Source organism: Ictidomys tridecemlineatus, chromosome 2 (genome assembly GCF_052094955.1).
Source record: "Ictidomys tridecemlineatus isolate mIctTri1 chromosome 2, mIctTri1.hap1, whole genome shotgun sequence".
In the NCBI taxonomy this organism is placed as follows: domain Eukaryota; kingdom Metazoa; phylum Chordata; class Mammalia; order Rodentia; family Sciuridae; genus Ictidomys; species Ictidomys tridecemlineatus.
Window position 1 is genome coordinate 28,042,051 of NC_135478.1, and position 14,946 is coordinate 28,056,996.

General features: G+C 36.9%; 2 protein-coding genes across 8 annotated transcripts in view; one reads left to right on the forward strand and one right to left on the reverse strand.

Moving 5' to 3' along the window:
- Positions 1-14,946, forward strand: part of Ubp1 (upstream binding protein 1) — a 52,144-nt gene that overhangs the window by 28,247 nt on the left and 8,951 nt on the right. For 6 of the 7 annotated variants that reach the window (XR_002484828.3, XR_005735830.2, XR_013434367.1 and 3 more), the window contains 8 exons: positions 457-562; positions 1,138-1,244; positions 3,266-3,418; positions 3,513-3,623; positions 4,067-4,174; positions 9,007-9,110; positions 12,280-12,334; positions 12,613-12,706. Coding sequence is in view for 4 of the 7 variants with exons in the window: in XM_021731862.3 (XP_021587537.2) it covers positions 457-562; positions 1,138-1,244; positions 3,266-3,418; positions 3,513-3,623; positions 4,067-4,174; positions 9,007-9,110; positions 12,280-12,334; positions 12,613-12,706 (838 nt within the window). In the remaining 3 variants the exon portion in view is untranslated. The remainder of the gene's footprint in view (positions 1-456; positions 563-1,137; positions 1,245-3,265; positions 3,419-3,512; positions 3,624-4,066; positions 4,175-9,006; positions 9,111-12,279; positions 12,335-12,612; positions 12,707-14,946) is intronic. The other variant, XM_005317331.5, reaches the window with a different exon arrangement.
- The window catches only part of Fbxl2 (F-box and leucine rich repeat protein 2), a 138,606-nt gene that overhangs the window by 22,472 nt on the left and 101,188 nt on the right, over positions 1-14,946 (reverse strand). The window lies entirely within an intron of this gene.

Genomic DNA, 14,946 nt, shown 5'->3' on the forward strand with positions numbered 1-14,946 from the left:
CCTCAGATAATCTCAGGTTAAATGGTTGAGAATGAATTTTGCAATTGGGGTTTCTTTTACCATTGTGCCTGATATTCTCTTATCTCTGTTTATAATACATTTTCATTGTCATAGTGCCTATATGCTTCTGCCATTTTCTTCAAGTAAATATAATTCTTGCTCACTAATTTTAAATCACTAATTCTACTGATTTTGAATAGTAATATCAAATTATTTTATAAAATTTATATCTTAAGTTTTCTTTTTATTTATGCTTCTTACTTTGAGTTATAAGTCTTTTCACCAAATAAATATATATAAAGTGTACCAGAATAGAAAAGTTCACTTATGGAATGTTTAAGCAGAATCAGATTTTATATGCTCTTCTACTATATGTTACTACATAAGAAGCGAAAATGCTGTTACATTTTAGCTGGAATGGTTTAAAAGTACTCATTTTCCCCACTTATTCCATAGAGCATCATAAGGGTTGTATTCCATGACAGACGGCTACAATATACAGAACATCAGCAACTTGAAGGTTGGAAGTGGAATCGCCCAGGAGACAGACTTCTTGATTTAGGTACACGTGGTGGTCAAAAGACCATGTCGATGAAGGTGTTATAATTTAGCCATGTCTATTAGTGTGTTAGCATCAAGTGTAATTAATTATGTAGAGAAAGTTTTGGTATTAGTAAATCCAGTGCCTTGTAGATTTAAAATGTGAAGTTGGTTTTTTGGCACTGAACTGAACCAGGGATTTTATGATTTTGAAACTATATAATTCTCACTTGGCCACATCCATTGTATTATTAAAATGAAATAAAAGCCATGGTAGGCGAATATATCATTCTTACCAGGTGTATTTTGATATTGAAGACAAGGTTGACCACAGAGAATGTTGAGGGAAAAAGTTCAACATGGATGTAATTATTTTCTTAGGACATAATGTAGTAAGTTTAAGGTTTTTGTTTATTGTTTCTTGAGATGAGGTCTTACTATGTTGCCCAAGGTGGCCTTGAACTCCTGGGTTTAAGTGATCCTATTGCCGTCTGAGTAACCAGGACTACAGGCCCATCACCACACCCAGCTCAAGTTGTAAGTTTTTTAATTATTTAAAATGGATGCATTTTTATGTAACTTCTTTTTAAAATGCAGATATTCCAATGTCTGTGGGCATAATCGACACAAGGACAAATCCAAGTCAGTTAAATGCAGTTGAGTTTCTGTGGGACCCTGCAAAACGCACATCTGCTTTTATTCAGGTATGGATTTTTACATTAGAAGCATACTGACCCAGTTATTTAGGTCATGGTGAGATTGAATTTTTGATACATGATATTATTTTTTTAAATGTTATTTATAAACTGTCTTATAATAGCCGCCTTTGGTCCTGGGGATTGAACCTAGAGGCATTCAATCACTAAGGCCATGTCACCAGTCCTTTTTGTTTTTTATTTTGAGACAGAGTGTAAATTGTAAGATGCTAAGGCTGGTGTTGAGCTTGGGATTCTCCTGCTGTAACCTCCCAAGTTGCTGGAATTATAGGCATGCACCACTGTGCCTGGCGGTTTTTTTTTTTTTTTTTTAAATATACACAATTAAAATAGGTTTGCAGGGGCTGTGGCTCAGTGGCAGAGCACTTGCCTATCATGTGTGAGGTTCTGTGTTTGATTCTCAGCACTGCACATAAATAAATAAATAAAATAAAATGGGTTTAAGCTACTCAATTCATCATATTATAGAAAAGACCTTCTGTGATATGTAAAGATTATTCAAATTCTATTTTTACCATTAGTAATTGACAATAAAGATTTTCATCATTTTTAATAAACAAAAACTGCTATTTAAAAAAATGATTGAAAAAAGTTTTAAAATTCTTGGTAGCATTGTTAAAACATTTTAATACTGAAATTTTCAAACCTTCACAAATAGAACACTGGTTCTCCATGTACCCACCTGGGTTCACCAGTTAGTAGTTTTTTCTCATTTAGAATTATTATTGACATACTTTAAAACAAATTCCAGACATATTTCATCCATCAAGAACATGTATATTGAAAAGTTGAATTTTTAAAAAGTAACATTGTATTTATTAAAAAGTAGTAATTCTACTGGTATGTTCAGATTTATAATATCTATGGAGGAATTTAAACTTGTGAGTAGGCAATCTTTATATTGAAAAGAGAAAACATTTAATTCTTGGGCAATCTAAGTAGGCTATGGATCATATCAACTGTAAAGAATCATTAGTATTTTGCTGCTGGGAGCAGTGGCACACACCTGTAATCTCTGATTGGAGAGGCAGAGGCAAGAGGATTGCAAGTTTGGGGCCATCTTCAGCAAATTATCAAGGCCCTAAGCAAGTTAGTGAGATCCTGTGCCAAAACACTGTGGCTCAGTGCTAAAGCACCCTTGGGTTCAACCATCACCAAAAATAAGTCAATAAATCATTAGTATTTTGCATTTTGGTGGTCTACCAAATGTTCCTCATCTGTTAATCTTTGGGGCGTAGTTGATACTAATTGAATATTTTTCTCATGCTATTGATGTCTGTAGGATAACCACTTATGTAGTGAATGGTAACACCACCTCAGGTTGTTAATAATAAAATCTTGGGTTGTGCAGTCATAAGTCATTGCAGAAATCTGCTTTCACATTGCAAGTAATTTGAAGATGGTATGTGTATATAGCAAGCAAAAATGACCATAGTGCTGTACTCTAAAGCTGTTTTCTCAAGCTGGCATTTAGGCAAGAGTGGAAGATGAATATTGCTCCGGAGTCCAAAATAGATTTTGAAGGGTTCTGAAGAATTGGTATGTCTGTGTAAGAGCCTCAGTAAGATGATTGGCTGTCTGAAATAGGGGTAATGGCAGTAAAGGATAAACCACTGACAGCTCAGAATGATGAAGTAAGGATTGCTGTGGATTGAGTAGGGCTTAGGACCCTGGGTCTAAGAGTAGCATATTGTTCAGTGTGGAGGTAGGTGACATGTATAGGAAGCCATTGTACTTTCAAGTCCTGCATTAGAGGAGGGAGAATGTAATAGGGAAAAAGGTTGTTCTGAGCAAATCCAGAACTACTCATTGGATTTCTAAAAGAAATCATTGGATTACTAATACACAGGATGTATTAAAAGCTAGGGAAATCCACAAGAGAATTTTGCTGATATGTGAGAGTTTTTAAGGTTCTTGAATGTGTGCTGGTGGCATGCTGTCTAACTGGGAACTAAATAGGCAATCCATGGGAGGTGCATTGAAGCCACTTCATTTGCATTGATTTTTAGGTACACTGCATCAGCACAGAATTTACTCCTCGGAAACATGGAGGTGAAAAGGGAGTACCTTTCAGGATCCAGGTTGACACCTTTAAGCAAAATGAAAATGGAGAATACACAGATCATCTTCACTCTGCTAGTTGCCAAATTAAAGTTTTTAAGGTAAGAAATAGAAACCGGCTGTCAGTAATTAGGATTCAGTTTTGCTTTTAAAGCTGTTTACAATATGATGAAGGAAATAATCTTTGTTTTTAAGCCTAAAGGTGCAGACAGGAAACAAAAAACTGACCGAGAAAAGATGGAAAAAAGAACAGCTCATGAAAAAGAAAAGTATCAGCCGTCCTATGATACCACAATCCTCACAGAGGTAATGTAATGTGGCATTTGGTTTTGGAAGAGAAGCAGAGGTTGTGTATTATTAGCACTACCTCTCAGACGAGTTTCACCACAAAGGGGTTGGGAAAGATTGGGTGGTAGAACAACATGATATTCTTTGAGAAATTTGTAGGGAAATATTTAAATTTGGGAATTTTTATGGATTAGTTTTGTGGGTGGGATCTTGAATGAAGATGCTGAAATCCCAATCAGGTCTCAGAAACAGACCTTAAAACCTTGAAGTTGGCAAGAGATTATTAAATTGGGGCCTAGAATGTCCAATTTTTGTCACTGCTGGGGTTTTGCATTTTCTTTAACTTTGAATCCTGTTAGTCATACATTTGTTTAATTGGACTGCAGAGACATGAAACAGGGTATTAGATCTTTCTTTGTATAATGAAAAGACATTGATCCCAATCTTTGGTGTTTGTCCAGATGAGGCTTGAGCCTATAATTGAAGATGCAGTTGAACATGAGCAGAAAAAGTCCAGCAAGCGGACTTTGCCAGCAGACTACGGTGATTCTCTGGCAAAGCGAGGCAGTGTAAGGGACTTCTGCTTCTCTTTTCATTGTGCAAGAAACCTTGTACAGTGTTAGATATAGGACCAACTTCCACTGAAAAGTAAAGCCAAAATTGTTTTTGATGTCCATGTCTTGATTTAATTTGCTTTTGTTTAGACTTCCTGCTTTCTGTTTGTTCCTCACTGAGGAAAATTTCCTAAATCTAACACTTTAAAACAAAGCAAAAACAATGTTGACCATATTGGGTGGTTTTGGAGGGAAAAAAGAATACACCCAGAGATTTGTGTTCCCTCCTTGTCTCCTTCCCCCTTCCCTCCCTCCCTCTTTTCCTTCACACACACACCTCCTCCAAGAGCACTGAAATTAATTGAGAATAATTTCTTTATTTAAATAGTTATTTTTAAAATAGTTGTCATTTTTGTGTAATTAAACATTTTTTTGCTTTCTCTTGTGTAGACCTGATAAGAAAATTTTGTGGATATTTAAATGATGGCATCAAGCTTGACATTAATATGTGCAATATTCTTTGTCACATTTCCTTGCATGCAGTGTAAGAATCTGTGTCTGTCTGTGCTTTTAAAAGCCTATTTGGCAGCACTGGTAGAAAAAAACATCTTTGACTGCATTAGTGATTCCTCTTGACACCCACCTGCATTGTGACTTAATGCTTCAGATTAAAGTAGTGCACCTCACTACACTTAGACCTGGGTCTCCTCAATTTGCAGTCCAGGAGGCTTTTGGTTGTGTATTAGCTTTTTCAGGTTAAGTAGAGCAGATCTTTATTTCATGATACAGCTCTTCATCAAACAGTCCACAAAAGGGCTGGGGATGTGGCTCAATCGGTAGCGCGCTCGCCTGGCATTCGTGCGGCCCGGGTTCGATCCTCAGCACCACATACAAACAGTCCACAAAAGATTATTTTATTATGCAAACTCAGATTAGTTATATACGAGTAGCATTAAAGAATAAAAAACAAATTGGTATCATATATATTAATGAGTACTCTATTCATTGTTGCGTGTTCACACTATTAAGGTGCCAAAAACGGATTTTTCACTCTCCTACATACACTTTGATTAATTATAGATCTTGAAATAGGCACCATCAAAGGAACCTTGATTCCAGTTTAAAGCATTGAATAAAAATGTTTTAAATTTTTCTTAATGCAATCATACTGAAAATGTACACATCCTAGTGCCACAGGGAGCACACATGTTGCATCTTCTTTAACTGGGCTTTTAAATTTTAAATCAATGATTTTTGGAACCACTAAATATTTTTTCCCAAAATGCTTGTCTCTCCAGTTTTATCTTCTGATTCCCCAGATGAAGACCCATAATGTTCTTAGTAGATTTCTTTAGGGAAATATCCTGGTAACTCAACTCACTTTCCCACTCCTTTTATAAACCATTTAGCTAACTTAAATGGTAATTCATAAATAAAAGAAATCTGTTACAGCCCTGAGCTAATCTGAAGATGAGAAAGTTGTTGGGAAATCTTTAATGATTCTTAACTCAAGTCTAAAGTATGCAAAACGTCAGCAGTTCACTGGCCTGGGATTTCACATCTTCCTAGTGTGTTGCTTGCTGCCCTGGCTGCATTTGGTTTGGGTAAGATGCTTCTAGATGTGGTTTGAGCTCATCGAGCTCATCGTAGAAACCTATTTTAAAAAGCAGGTTACTGATAAGAAAGAAGGTCTGCAGCAATTCTTTCATATACTTCTTCAAATGCCTACAAAGGAAGGCCAATATTGCTTATAGTTTTTTGGATAGTTATATTTGGCTTTCAGTAAAAAAGGATGTCCAGTGTATTGTTAAAATCTAAAAGGTGCTGATGAAATGGTCCCACACTGAATCATTACTACCATTGGTACCCAGGTGCTACACAACAAAACTCTTAGCATGTCTACTAATCTTTGATTGGCTCACATCAGGCCTGCCAGTTTTTACAGCCTTAAGTGGGTCATCATTCTTTAATCTACTTGAGGAGATACTCATTCACAGTGTACTGAAACTAGAATTATATGATCAATTAGTCCTAGTGTCTATGCATTACAGTGTTTGGGAACATAGGAACATTGCCTAATTTTAACGAGTGTTATTGGGCTGGCAATGTAACCTAATGGTGGAAAGCTTGTCTAACTTGTATGAGGCCTGGGTTTGATTCCATGACCACAAATATAAAACAAAGCAGCACTTCTCTTGTACTGTTAAAAAAAATCTAAATGTGTAAAAGTGAAAGCTTTATGTAGGGAGTGTGAATAAATTTGGCCTCTTTGTCAAACTAACTTGAAGCTTATGATTGCTTCATTTCCTCAAAAAGCTGACAGTAATCATTAAAGCAAATATGGAAGACAATGTTTTTAATAAAAAAATTTCATTTTTTAGATGTGTGCTATGCTGTGTTGTTTTGTATTGAGCAAGGAGGATGGTGTTGCAGGAAAAACTTCCAGGTAGTGGAGGTGACAGTGAATGTTGACACCTGTGATTTTGATTAGATATGCTAAGGAACTCATAGAATCTTATAAACTGAGGAGGTGATAATTTGTAAGATGGAAAGAAAAACAAAGACCTTAGTTTTTAAAAAAGTGGGCATTGTGGTATAAAATGTCACTTTTATAAGTGAAATTGATATGCCATGCCAAAGGTTTAGTAAAGCTATGTGGTGGTAATAGTTGCAGTTTTTCCCATTTTTAAAGAGGTACATAACAGGATAGTTGTTAAGAAGATTAGGGAATTTCTCTTTTTCGTGTGTGTATGTATCCATGCTTTTGATTCGTGTCAGGTATGGATTTTTAGTCCCTGTACCATTGCAAGCTTTACTTTGTACTGCAGAATGCCTCACGCTTTCTTAACTCCTTCGCACTAGTGGTCTAGATGCTTTGCTATTCAGAAGAATTTTGGAAAAAGATATATTCCTTGTACATTTTCAAGTTGTCATCTGAAAGTTTTCATCATAAATTTAAACTACTGAAAAAGGAGACAATTTTCTGGCATGGTGAATATATTTATAATTCAAGATAAAACTATGACATTTACTCTTTGAAGTTCATCCTGTATACTATAGAAAAATAAAATTTCATCATCTTTTTTTTTAGAGAGAGAGAATTTTTTAATATTTATTTTTCAGTTTTCTGTGGACACAACATCTTTATTTTATTTTATGTGGTGCTGAGGATTGAACCCAGAGCCCTGCCTAGGCGAGCGCATTACCGCTTGAGCCACATCCTGAGCCCCAATTTCATCATCTTTAGTTAAATCCAGAATCTTAGATTAACTAAAGGGGCAGAATTAAGGCCAGGATTATTCTCCCCTTCCTTCTTGCTTAATGTTCTGAGCCTGAAGGTCTTTTTTTTAATGATTATCCTAATTATTTCTTTACAGCAATTTTTTATAAATGAAATTTGAGTTTTAAATTTTCTTTTGACCATTGACCCTTAACTTAGTCAAGAAATTTAAATTTTGGGGCTGGGATTGTAACTCAATTGTAGAGCACTCGCCTAGTATGTGTGAGGCACTGTGTTTGATTCTTAGCATCACACATAAAAGGTATCGTGTCCATCTATGACAAAAAAATTAGAAAAAGAAATTTGAATTTTTAAAATAGAAGTATCAGTTTGTAATAACAAGTTATATAAATTGTGATGAAAAACTACCAAATTAAAAAATAAACATTAATTGGAACTATATCTTGAATGATGAGACAGGATAGAATATGGCTTTTAGATTTTTAAATAGACAGGAGAAACTGTTTTTGATAAATTTTTCTTTCAGCAGTGTCATTAAAGTGTCGGCACTCCAATTTGTAAAAATTCCAGTAATATACCTTTCTGTATAATCTAGATTATTTTAGTATATGCCAGTTGATAATAGGTCCTCCTGGATTATTTTGAAAATAAAAAATTGAAAACCACCTAATAGTCTTTTGCTTGGCTTTGGTGTCTTAACCCAGGGCTGTAGTTGGATGTGATGCTTCTCTTGTGTAAAATGGGAGAAGGATGATTGTGAAAAGAGTTTCTTGAGATTGACAAACATCCCCAATAGATCAGCTGTAGAAAGATTACCTGTGGGGTAAAATAGATTACTTCCTTCATTGGGTTTGAGACTTCTATTTGAGGCTGTCCTAGCCTGCTCAGTGTGCTTTTACTTTGGCTTTTTCAGCTCTCTTAATTAAACAGTGTGTTTTTGTATCTTTGCTCTATCTCTGGTCAGAATTTTACCTAAGGTTGAGGAATATTTAAGCCCACTATATCCTTTAAGAAAATACAAATAAATATATACGGATGGATGGGTAGAGGTAGAGGCAGTGCTGTACACAGTTGGTATACTTTGGTGGGCCTATCTAATCTTATTTGGGAATTATTAATCTTAAGAGAGATCAAGGAAGCAAATGGGTACTGGTAAGGCTGCTCCTTAGGGAATAGGGCAAAAGGAGACCTAGTAGGACACAGCCACTGTCCAAGTCACCATGTGATGTCAGATGTTGCTTATGAATCCTTTTTCGTTTCTGCTATTTTTTAAAAACCTTGATAGGTACCTTTCGGGGAACTGACAAAGCTCTTGAAAACAAATTATACTTAAGTATATATTTTAAATGCTTTTATGAATTTTTGCTGTTGTCATCACTTCAGGTCTTCTCTAAGATTAATCAGTGTCTAGACGCACACAGCAGGTAAAATTTTTCTTTGCCACACAGGCTAAAATTGACGTGTGTCTTTGAGGGTACTTGGTATGCATCAGGTGTCTTTCATTTTAGAATCTTGCATTTGGTCAGACTAGAGAGTAAATCACAAAAGTATTTCTTCTACATATTTAAAAGGCATATCATTAATTTATTTCTGTTTCTGTCCTTAGTGTTCTCCGTGGCCTGATACCCCCACAACCTATGCGAATAACAGCCCTTCACCAGCGCCCACTTTCACCTCTTCCCAGCAGAGTACTTGCAGTGTCCCAGACAGGTATCTGGTTTCTGTAGTTCTGTGCCTGTACCACCTCATGATCCTGCAAGTCCCTTCCTCTTCATTAAAGTAGCCTGCCTCTCTCTCTCTTTTTTTTTTTTTTGGTGGTGCTGGGGATTGAACCTAAGTCCTTGTACATGTGAGGCAAGCACTCTACCAACTGAGCTATGTCTCCAGCCTTTAAAGTAGCCTCTTAATGACTGTGCACGGTAGTTATATTTTCTTCACCTGCGAGCCTTTTGCAGTAGCCTCGTGTGCCTCATACTTTCACAACTATGATAATTGTAGAAGAGGGACCATTTTCAAGATGAAGACAAGGAAACAGTCTGTGAGATTGAAGACAGTATTAATGAGGTTCCCAGGCAAGGTCATGGTGAGTTGTTGAGGTGAAACTATGACTTCAATATGTTAAAATTACATTTATTAGCAAGAACACTCATCTTCAGTGCTTGCCATATCGGGCAGCTTATTTCGTGATCTATTTTCCCTCCCAATAGAACGTTTGTTTCTGTTTTTTGAGTATTTAAGGAAGGGCTTTCAATTTCTTTCTTTTTTGGACCAGGGATTCAACCCAGGGGCACTTAACCACTGAGCCATCCCCAGCCCTATTTTGTATTTTATTTAGAGACAGGGTCTCACTGAGTTGTTAGTGCCTTGCTTTTACTGAGGCTGGCTGTGAATTCGAGATCCTTCTGCCTCAGCCACCTGAGCTATTGGGATTACAGGTGTGTCCCACTGTGACTGGCCAGGGCTTTCAGTTTCTAATGAGTCACTATGGTTTTGGAAATGGGAATAATAGATTTTTAAGTTTTTTCTTTTTTGGTGGTACTGGAGATTGAATCCAAGGGCTTGCACACGCTAGGCAATTGCTCTGCCACTGAGCTGCACCCTTCTTAAAAATTTTATAGTCACCTAGGCTGGCCTGGCCACCACCACCCCTCCCCCCTCCTCCCCCACTCCCCATTTTTGGTCCCAATAATTGAGGGGCACTTAACCACTGAGCTACATCCCTAGCCTTTTTTTTTTTAAAGTATTTTTTTTTCAGAGAGAGTGAGAGAGAATTTTTTAATATTTATTTTTTAGTTTTTGGCAGACAGAACATCTTTGTATGTGGTGCTGAGGATCGAACCCAGGCTGCAGGCATGCGCTACCGCTTGAGCCACATCCCCAGCCCTTTTTAAGTAATTTTTAATATATTTTTTTAGTTGTAGTTGGAAATAATACCTTTATTTTATTTACTTACGCTAAGTTTCTTAGACTGGATTTGTACTCACGATCTTCCTGCCCCAGCCTCCCGAGTTGCTGGGATTATAGGTGTGCATCACTGCCCCTGGCTCCTATGTTTTTTTTGTTTTTCCCACCGTCCCCTGGATCAGCAGGCTTTTCTTTCTTCAGTATTTAGCAGCGGAGTCAATTGGTAGAACCCTGGAGTGGCTCATTTTGGGGGCAGAAAATAGCTAGCTTCCACATTTGTTATTGGTGCATTATAGTTGTACATATTGATGGAATTTGTCATTACATATTTGTACATGCACACAATATAACAACATAATTTGGTCAGTATCACTCCCCAGCACCCCAACCCCTTGGTCCTTTTACTCTACTGATCTCCCTTTGAGTTTTAGGAGATCCATCCCCACTTGTATTATCCTTATCTTTTTTCTTCTCTAGGTTCTACATGAGAGAAAACATATGACTCTTAATCTTCTGAGTTTGACTTATTTTACCCATCCATTTTCCTGCTAATGTCATAATTTTATTTTTCTTTATTCATCTGAAACTTTATTTGGGGGCTGGGGCTTGGAACTTTTGATCCTCCTGCCTCAGCCTTTCAAGTAGCTGGGATTATAGGTGTGGGCCACCCATTACTGTGCTTATTATCTGGCTTTGACTAACAACTGAGACTCTTGGGAATTACAGGTGGGAGCAGGAGACAGGGTCTGAGGCATCCTGAAGATGCAGTGGTACCCTCTGGGGCTTTCCATTTCTGGCTGCTTTGCTGGAGAACTAAATCAGAGTATTTCAGATCAGACCCCACCACCACCCTTTTTTTTAGGGCACTTCTTACTGCGGAGAAAATTATTAAAGCTATGACCACAAGGGAAAGGTTCTGTTATTTTATACTCTGATCATATTGCCCAGGTCTGATAAGAAAACAAACAAAATGACATTTTTCCCCTGTGGAAATATATGAGCTGGTGATACTGCTTGTTTTCATGTAGGTTTAAAAGTAGAAGAGTACTCATAGACTTGAAGGAGGGACTGGAAAGCCATCATGTTACCACATTAAAAGATCTCTTCTAGTTTTTTTTTTTTTAGGGCAGTCCAGCCTTAATAATCTTACAAAATTCCTATGACCTTAGAGATGAGTTGTGAATTCAAGTTGACTAGTTGGCTGGATATTTCCTGAGAGTCCACTGTTCTAGGACTATTCTAGGTGCTGTGATATATAAGTGACCAGACAGATCTCAATTTGAAGGAGCTGAAATTTAGTGAGTGGAAATGGATATAAATAATCAATATAGTAAACCTAAGTAATTGAGGAGCAAGCACTAAGAAAGGGGCCTGTAGCTCAGTGGGAGAACACTTCCCTGGGTTCTATCCCCAACATTGCCCCCCAAAATAAAGGAGCCTATGTGCAGGAGTCAGAAAGTTGTTTACTGTTTTCATTCTGCTTTAGAAACACAAGGATAGTGGTTTGAGTTTGTTTCTCTTGTTCACTCTCTGTAATCATGGATATGTATCATGGATTAATCAAAGGAAGATAGTATTTTATATTTTTGCTTAGGATCATTATACTTTTTCTTGTAGCTCATTGTTTTCTTAAAGTAGATGGTTTTTGCAGCTCTATATCTTATTGGTTTCTCTTTTTTCTAACTAAAATCATTTAGTATCCTTCATTTTCTTGGCATCCCTATGGATAAGTGGGATTTCATAAAACTTGAATTTCTCACTAGAACATATGGACAAAATGGCATGAGTGAAGAGATGGTCTTCTGCGTCTTCATCTTATCATAGTTACCCCCACCCTGCTGTGTCTCCCCTCTATTTGCAAACTTACAGCTTTCTCATAGTGATGCCTTATTTAAAGTTATCTAGTTTAATAGGCTTTGATTTTTTTTTTTTAATTATAAAAACCATTCTCTTCTTCCTTCTCCTTTCTCTTTAGCAATTCTTCTTCCCCAAATCATCAGGGAGATGGAGTTTCACAGGCATCTGGTGAAGTAAGTATCTTTTTCCTAAAACTATTTTATGCTTTCAAGGTCTTACATTTTTTAAGTTTCTGACAGTATTTGAGTCCTTATTCAGGTTTCTAAGTAGGTTCATGTTCTTCTTAGGTTTTTTTTTTTTTTTTTTTTTTTTTAATACTGAAACTTGGAGGGTCCTTTGTTTTGTTTAAATACTCTTTACATGCTAGTGACTTGGTGGTCTGGTCTGGTTTGGTTTGGTTTTGTAAGATTGACTGGTTTCACCTCTTTGTGTTCATTTTCTCTGTTAATAGCAAATTCAGCCTTCAGCTACAACCCAGGAAACACAACAGTGGCTGCTCAAAAACAGATTTTCTTCCTATACAAGACTGTTTTCTAATTTTTCAGGTATGTCTCTGTGTGTGTGAGACATACATGGGAGTGTTTTGTTTACTTGTTTGTGTCTGTGGTTTTATTAAAGAGTTTAAATTTTTTTTAAATAAGTAAATATATATACACACACATACATACATAAAAAGTTGCAGAAAGCAGTGATAATATACAGGGAAGTCCTGTGTTTCCAACACCCACTTTCCCACAGTAGAAATATCTTACATGCTTGTCATATACTATAAAAACCAGGAAATTACCGTTGATAAAATCTATAGTTTCACCAGACTTATGGGTAGTCACTTGTATGTATGTATATAGTTTATGCAGTACTTTTTCGTTTTACCTTCATTTTGAAATAGTTTTTGCTTTATACCAAGTTCCAAAAGATAATGTGCAATTGGTCCAGTATGCCTTCATTCAGTTTTTCATATAATTGTAGTACAATAACTAAACCAGTAAATTGACATTGGTATAATATATAATTAAGTCATTTTATCACATGTGCAGATTTGTGTAACTACCATTGTGGCTAAGCTACAGAATTAGGCCATTACCACAGTGATCTCCCTGCTGCTACACCAGTTTTTATCTCTCCCACACTAGACTCTTTTCTGTCTCTATTATTTTTTTCACTTGGAGAGTTATGGAAATGGAATCACAGGATATATAGTTCCCTGGTATTTTTCCTTTTACAAACCTTGTGATATTGGCTTTTTTATAACTCAGCATCTTAATCTCAAGATCCACCCAAGGGCTGGGGATGTGGCTCAAGTGGTAGCGCCCTCGCCTGGCATGCGTTCGGCCTGGGTTCGATCCTCAGCACCACATACAAACAAAGATGTTGTGTCTGCCGAAAACTAAAAAATAAATATTAAAATTCTCTCTCTCTCTCTCTTTTTTTTTTTTTAAAAGATCCACCCAAGTTGTTGTATGTATCTATAGTTTAACTCTTTTTATTGCAGAATAGTATCTCATGGACCCAGGTCTTATGTACTTAAGGGTCTTATATACTGAAGTGTCAGTTCTATTCTTACTAAGATAAGGAAATACTTGGATGGGATGTTAGAAGGCATCAAGTAGTGCTGCCTCAGGTGGTGTGGAAGGAGGTCCATGTAACAAATAGTAGTGGATACACCAGGTGGGGCAGGGCCAGTATCTTCCAGATACATTTGGCATTGGGACCTTTTTCCCACAGTACAACATGTCCTGGATAAACATATTCTGAGAAATGGTGAGTCACAGTAAAGTGGCACCTTTGCTTAGCTTGTGGTAGTATAGAGCCATTGAAACTCGCCTTGGTTGCTTTAAGAGGATGGAATGTGTGTGCACATATCGAGCTTCAAGGAAATCTTAGTTTCACAAAGAATATGGTTTCCTATTGTGCTATTTATTGCATTGTTTTTGCAATGAATAGTCATTCCTCATGTAGCTTTTTGCCTCTTCAAAGTACCAGATGGAAGTCACTTGCTAGCTGGGACTGCCCGCCCACCTTTTTTTTTTTTTTTTTTTTTTTAAGTTGTAGATGGACACACTATTTTATTTGTTTGCTCGAACCCAGTGCCTCACACATATGAGCAAGCACTCAACCACTGAGCTACAGCCCTAGCCCTGGGATCCATATTTTTATATGATTAAGGAAAAGCCTCTTAAGTGTGAAAAACTAGAAATTGTACAATTTGGGGTGGAGGTGGTCATCTTGAGCTCTTGCAGAACAAGCAGAATTAAAAGCATAGCACATAGAAAAACCTCCAATAAATATGGAAGGCCCTTGTTACTCCTATTTGGTCAGTCCATGTTTTTGTCTTGGGAATTTTAAGCTCTTTTCATTGAGTGGTAATTACATGGTTTAGCCTCCTGCCTTTTCCTTAACCCATGGGCTTCCTCTGGAGGCTGGGCAGGGAGCTAGTCATTGTGCCCCTTTGGTACATCAACTGAGTCAAAGAACTACAAAAGGTCAGTGAGGAGATAAGGCCTCTTGCTCTGAGCCTTTTGGGTTTTCACATTTCAGGAAGGTTTATCCACTTCTCTGCATGAGTTAAGGTTAAGGGTACATATGTGTGTGGGCACATCTCTGGTCACACCTATGAGCCCTGCTTCAGAGGTGTTTTTTGTAGGCTCCAGTATAGAGATGAGAGTGCTTATTTCTCTGACTACTACAGAATGACTCTATTAATGTTCATGTCTTGTGGAAGTTACACTTCTCTGATCTTTTTTTCTTTTATAAATTAGAAATTAGGTTCTCATATTCAAGCTCT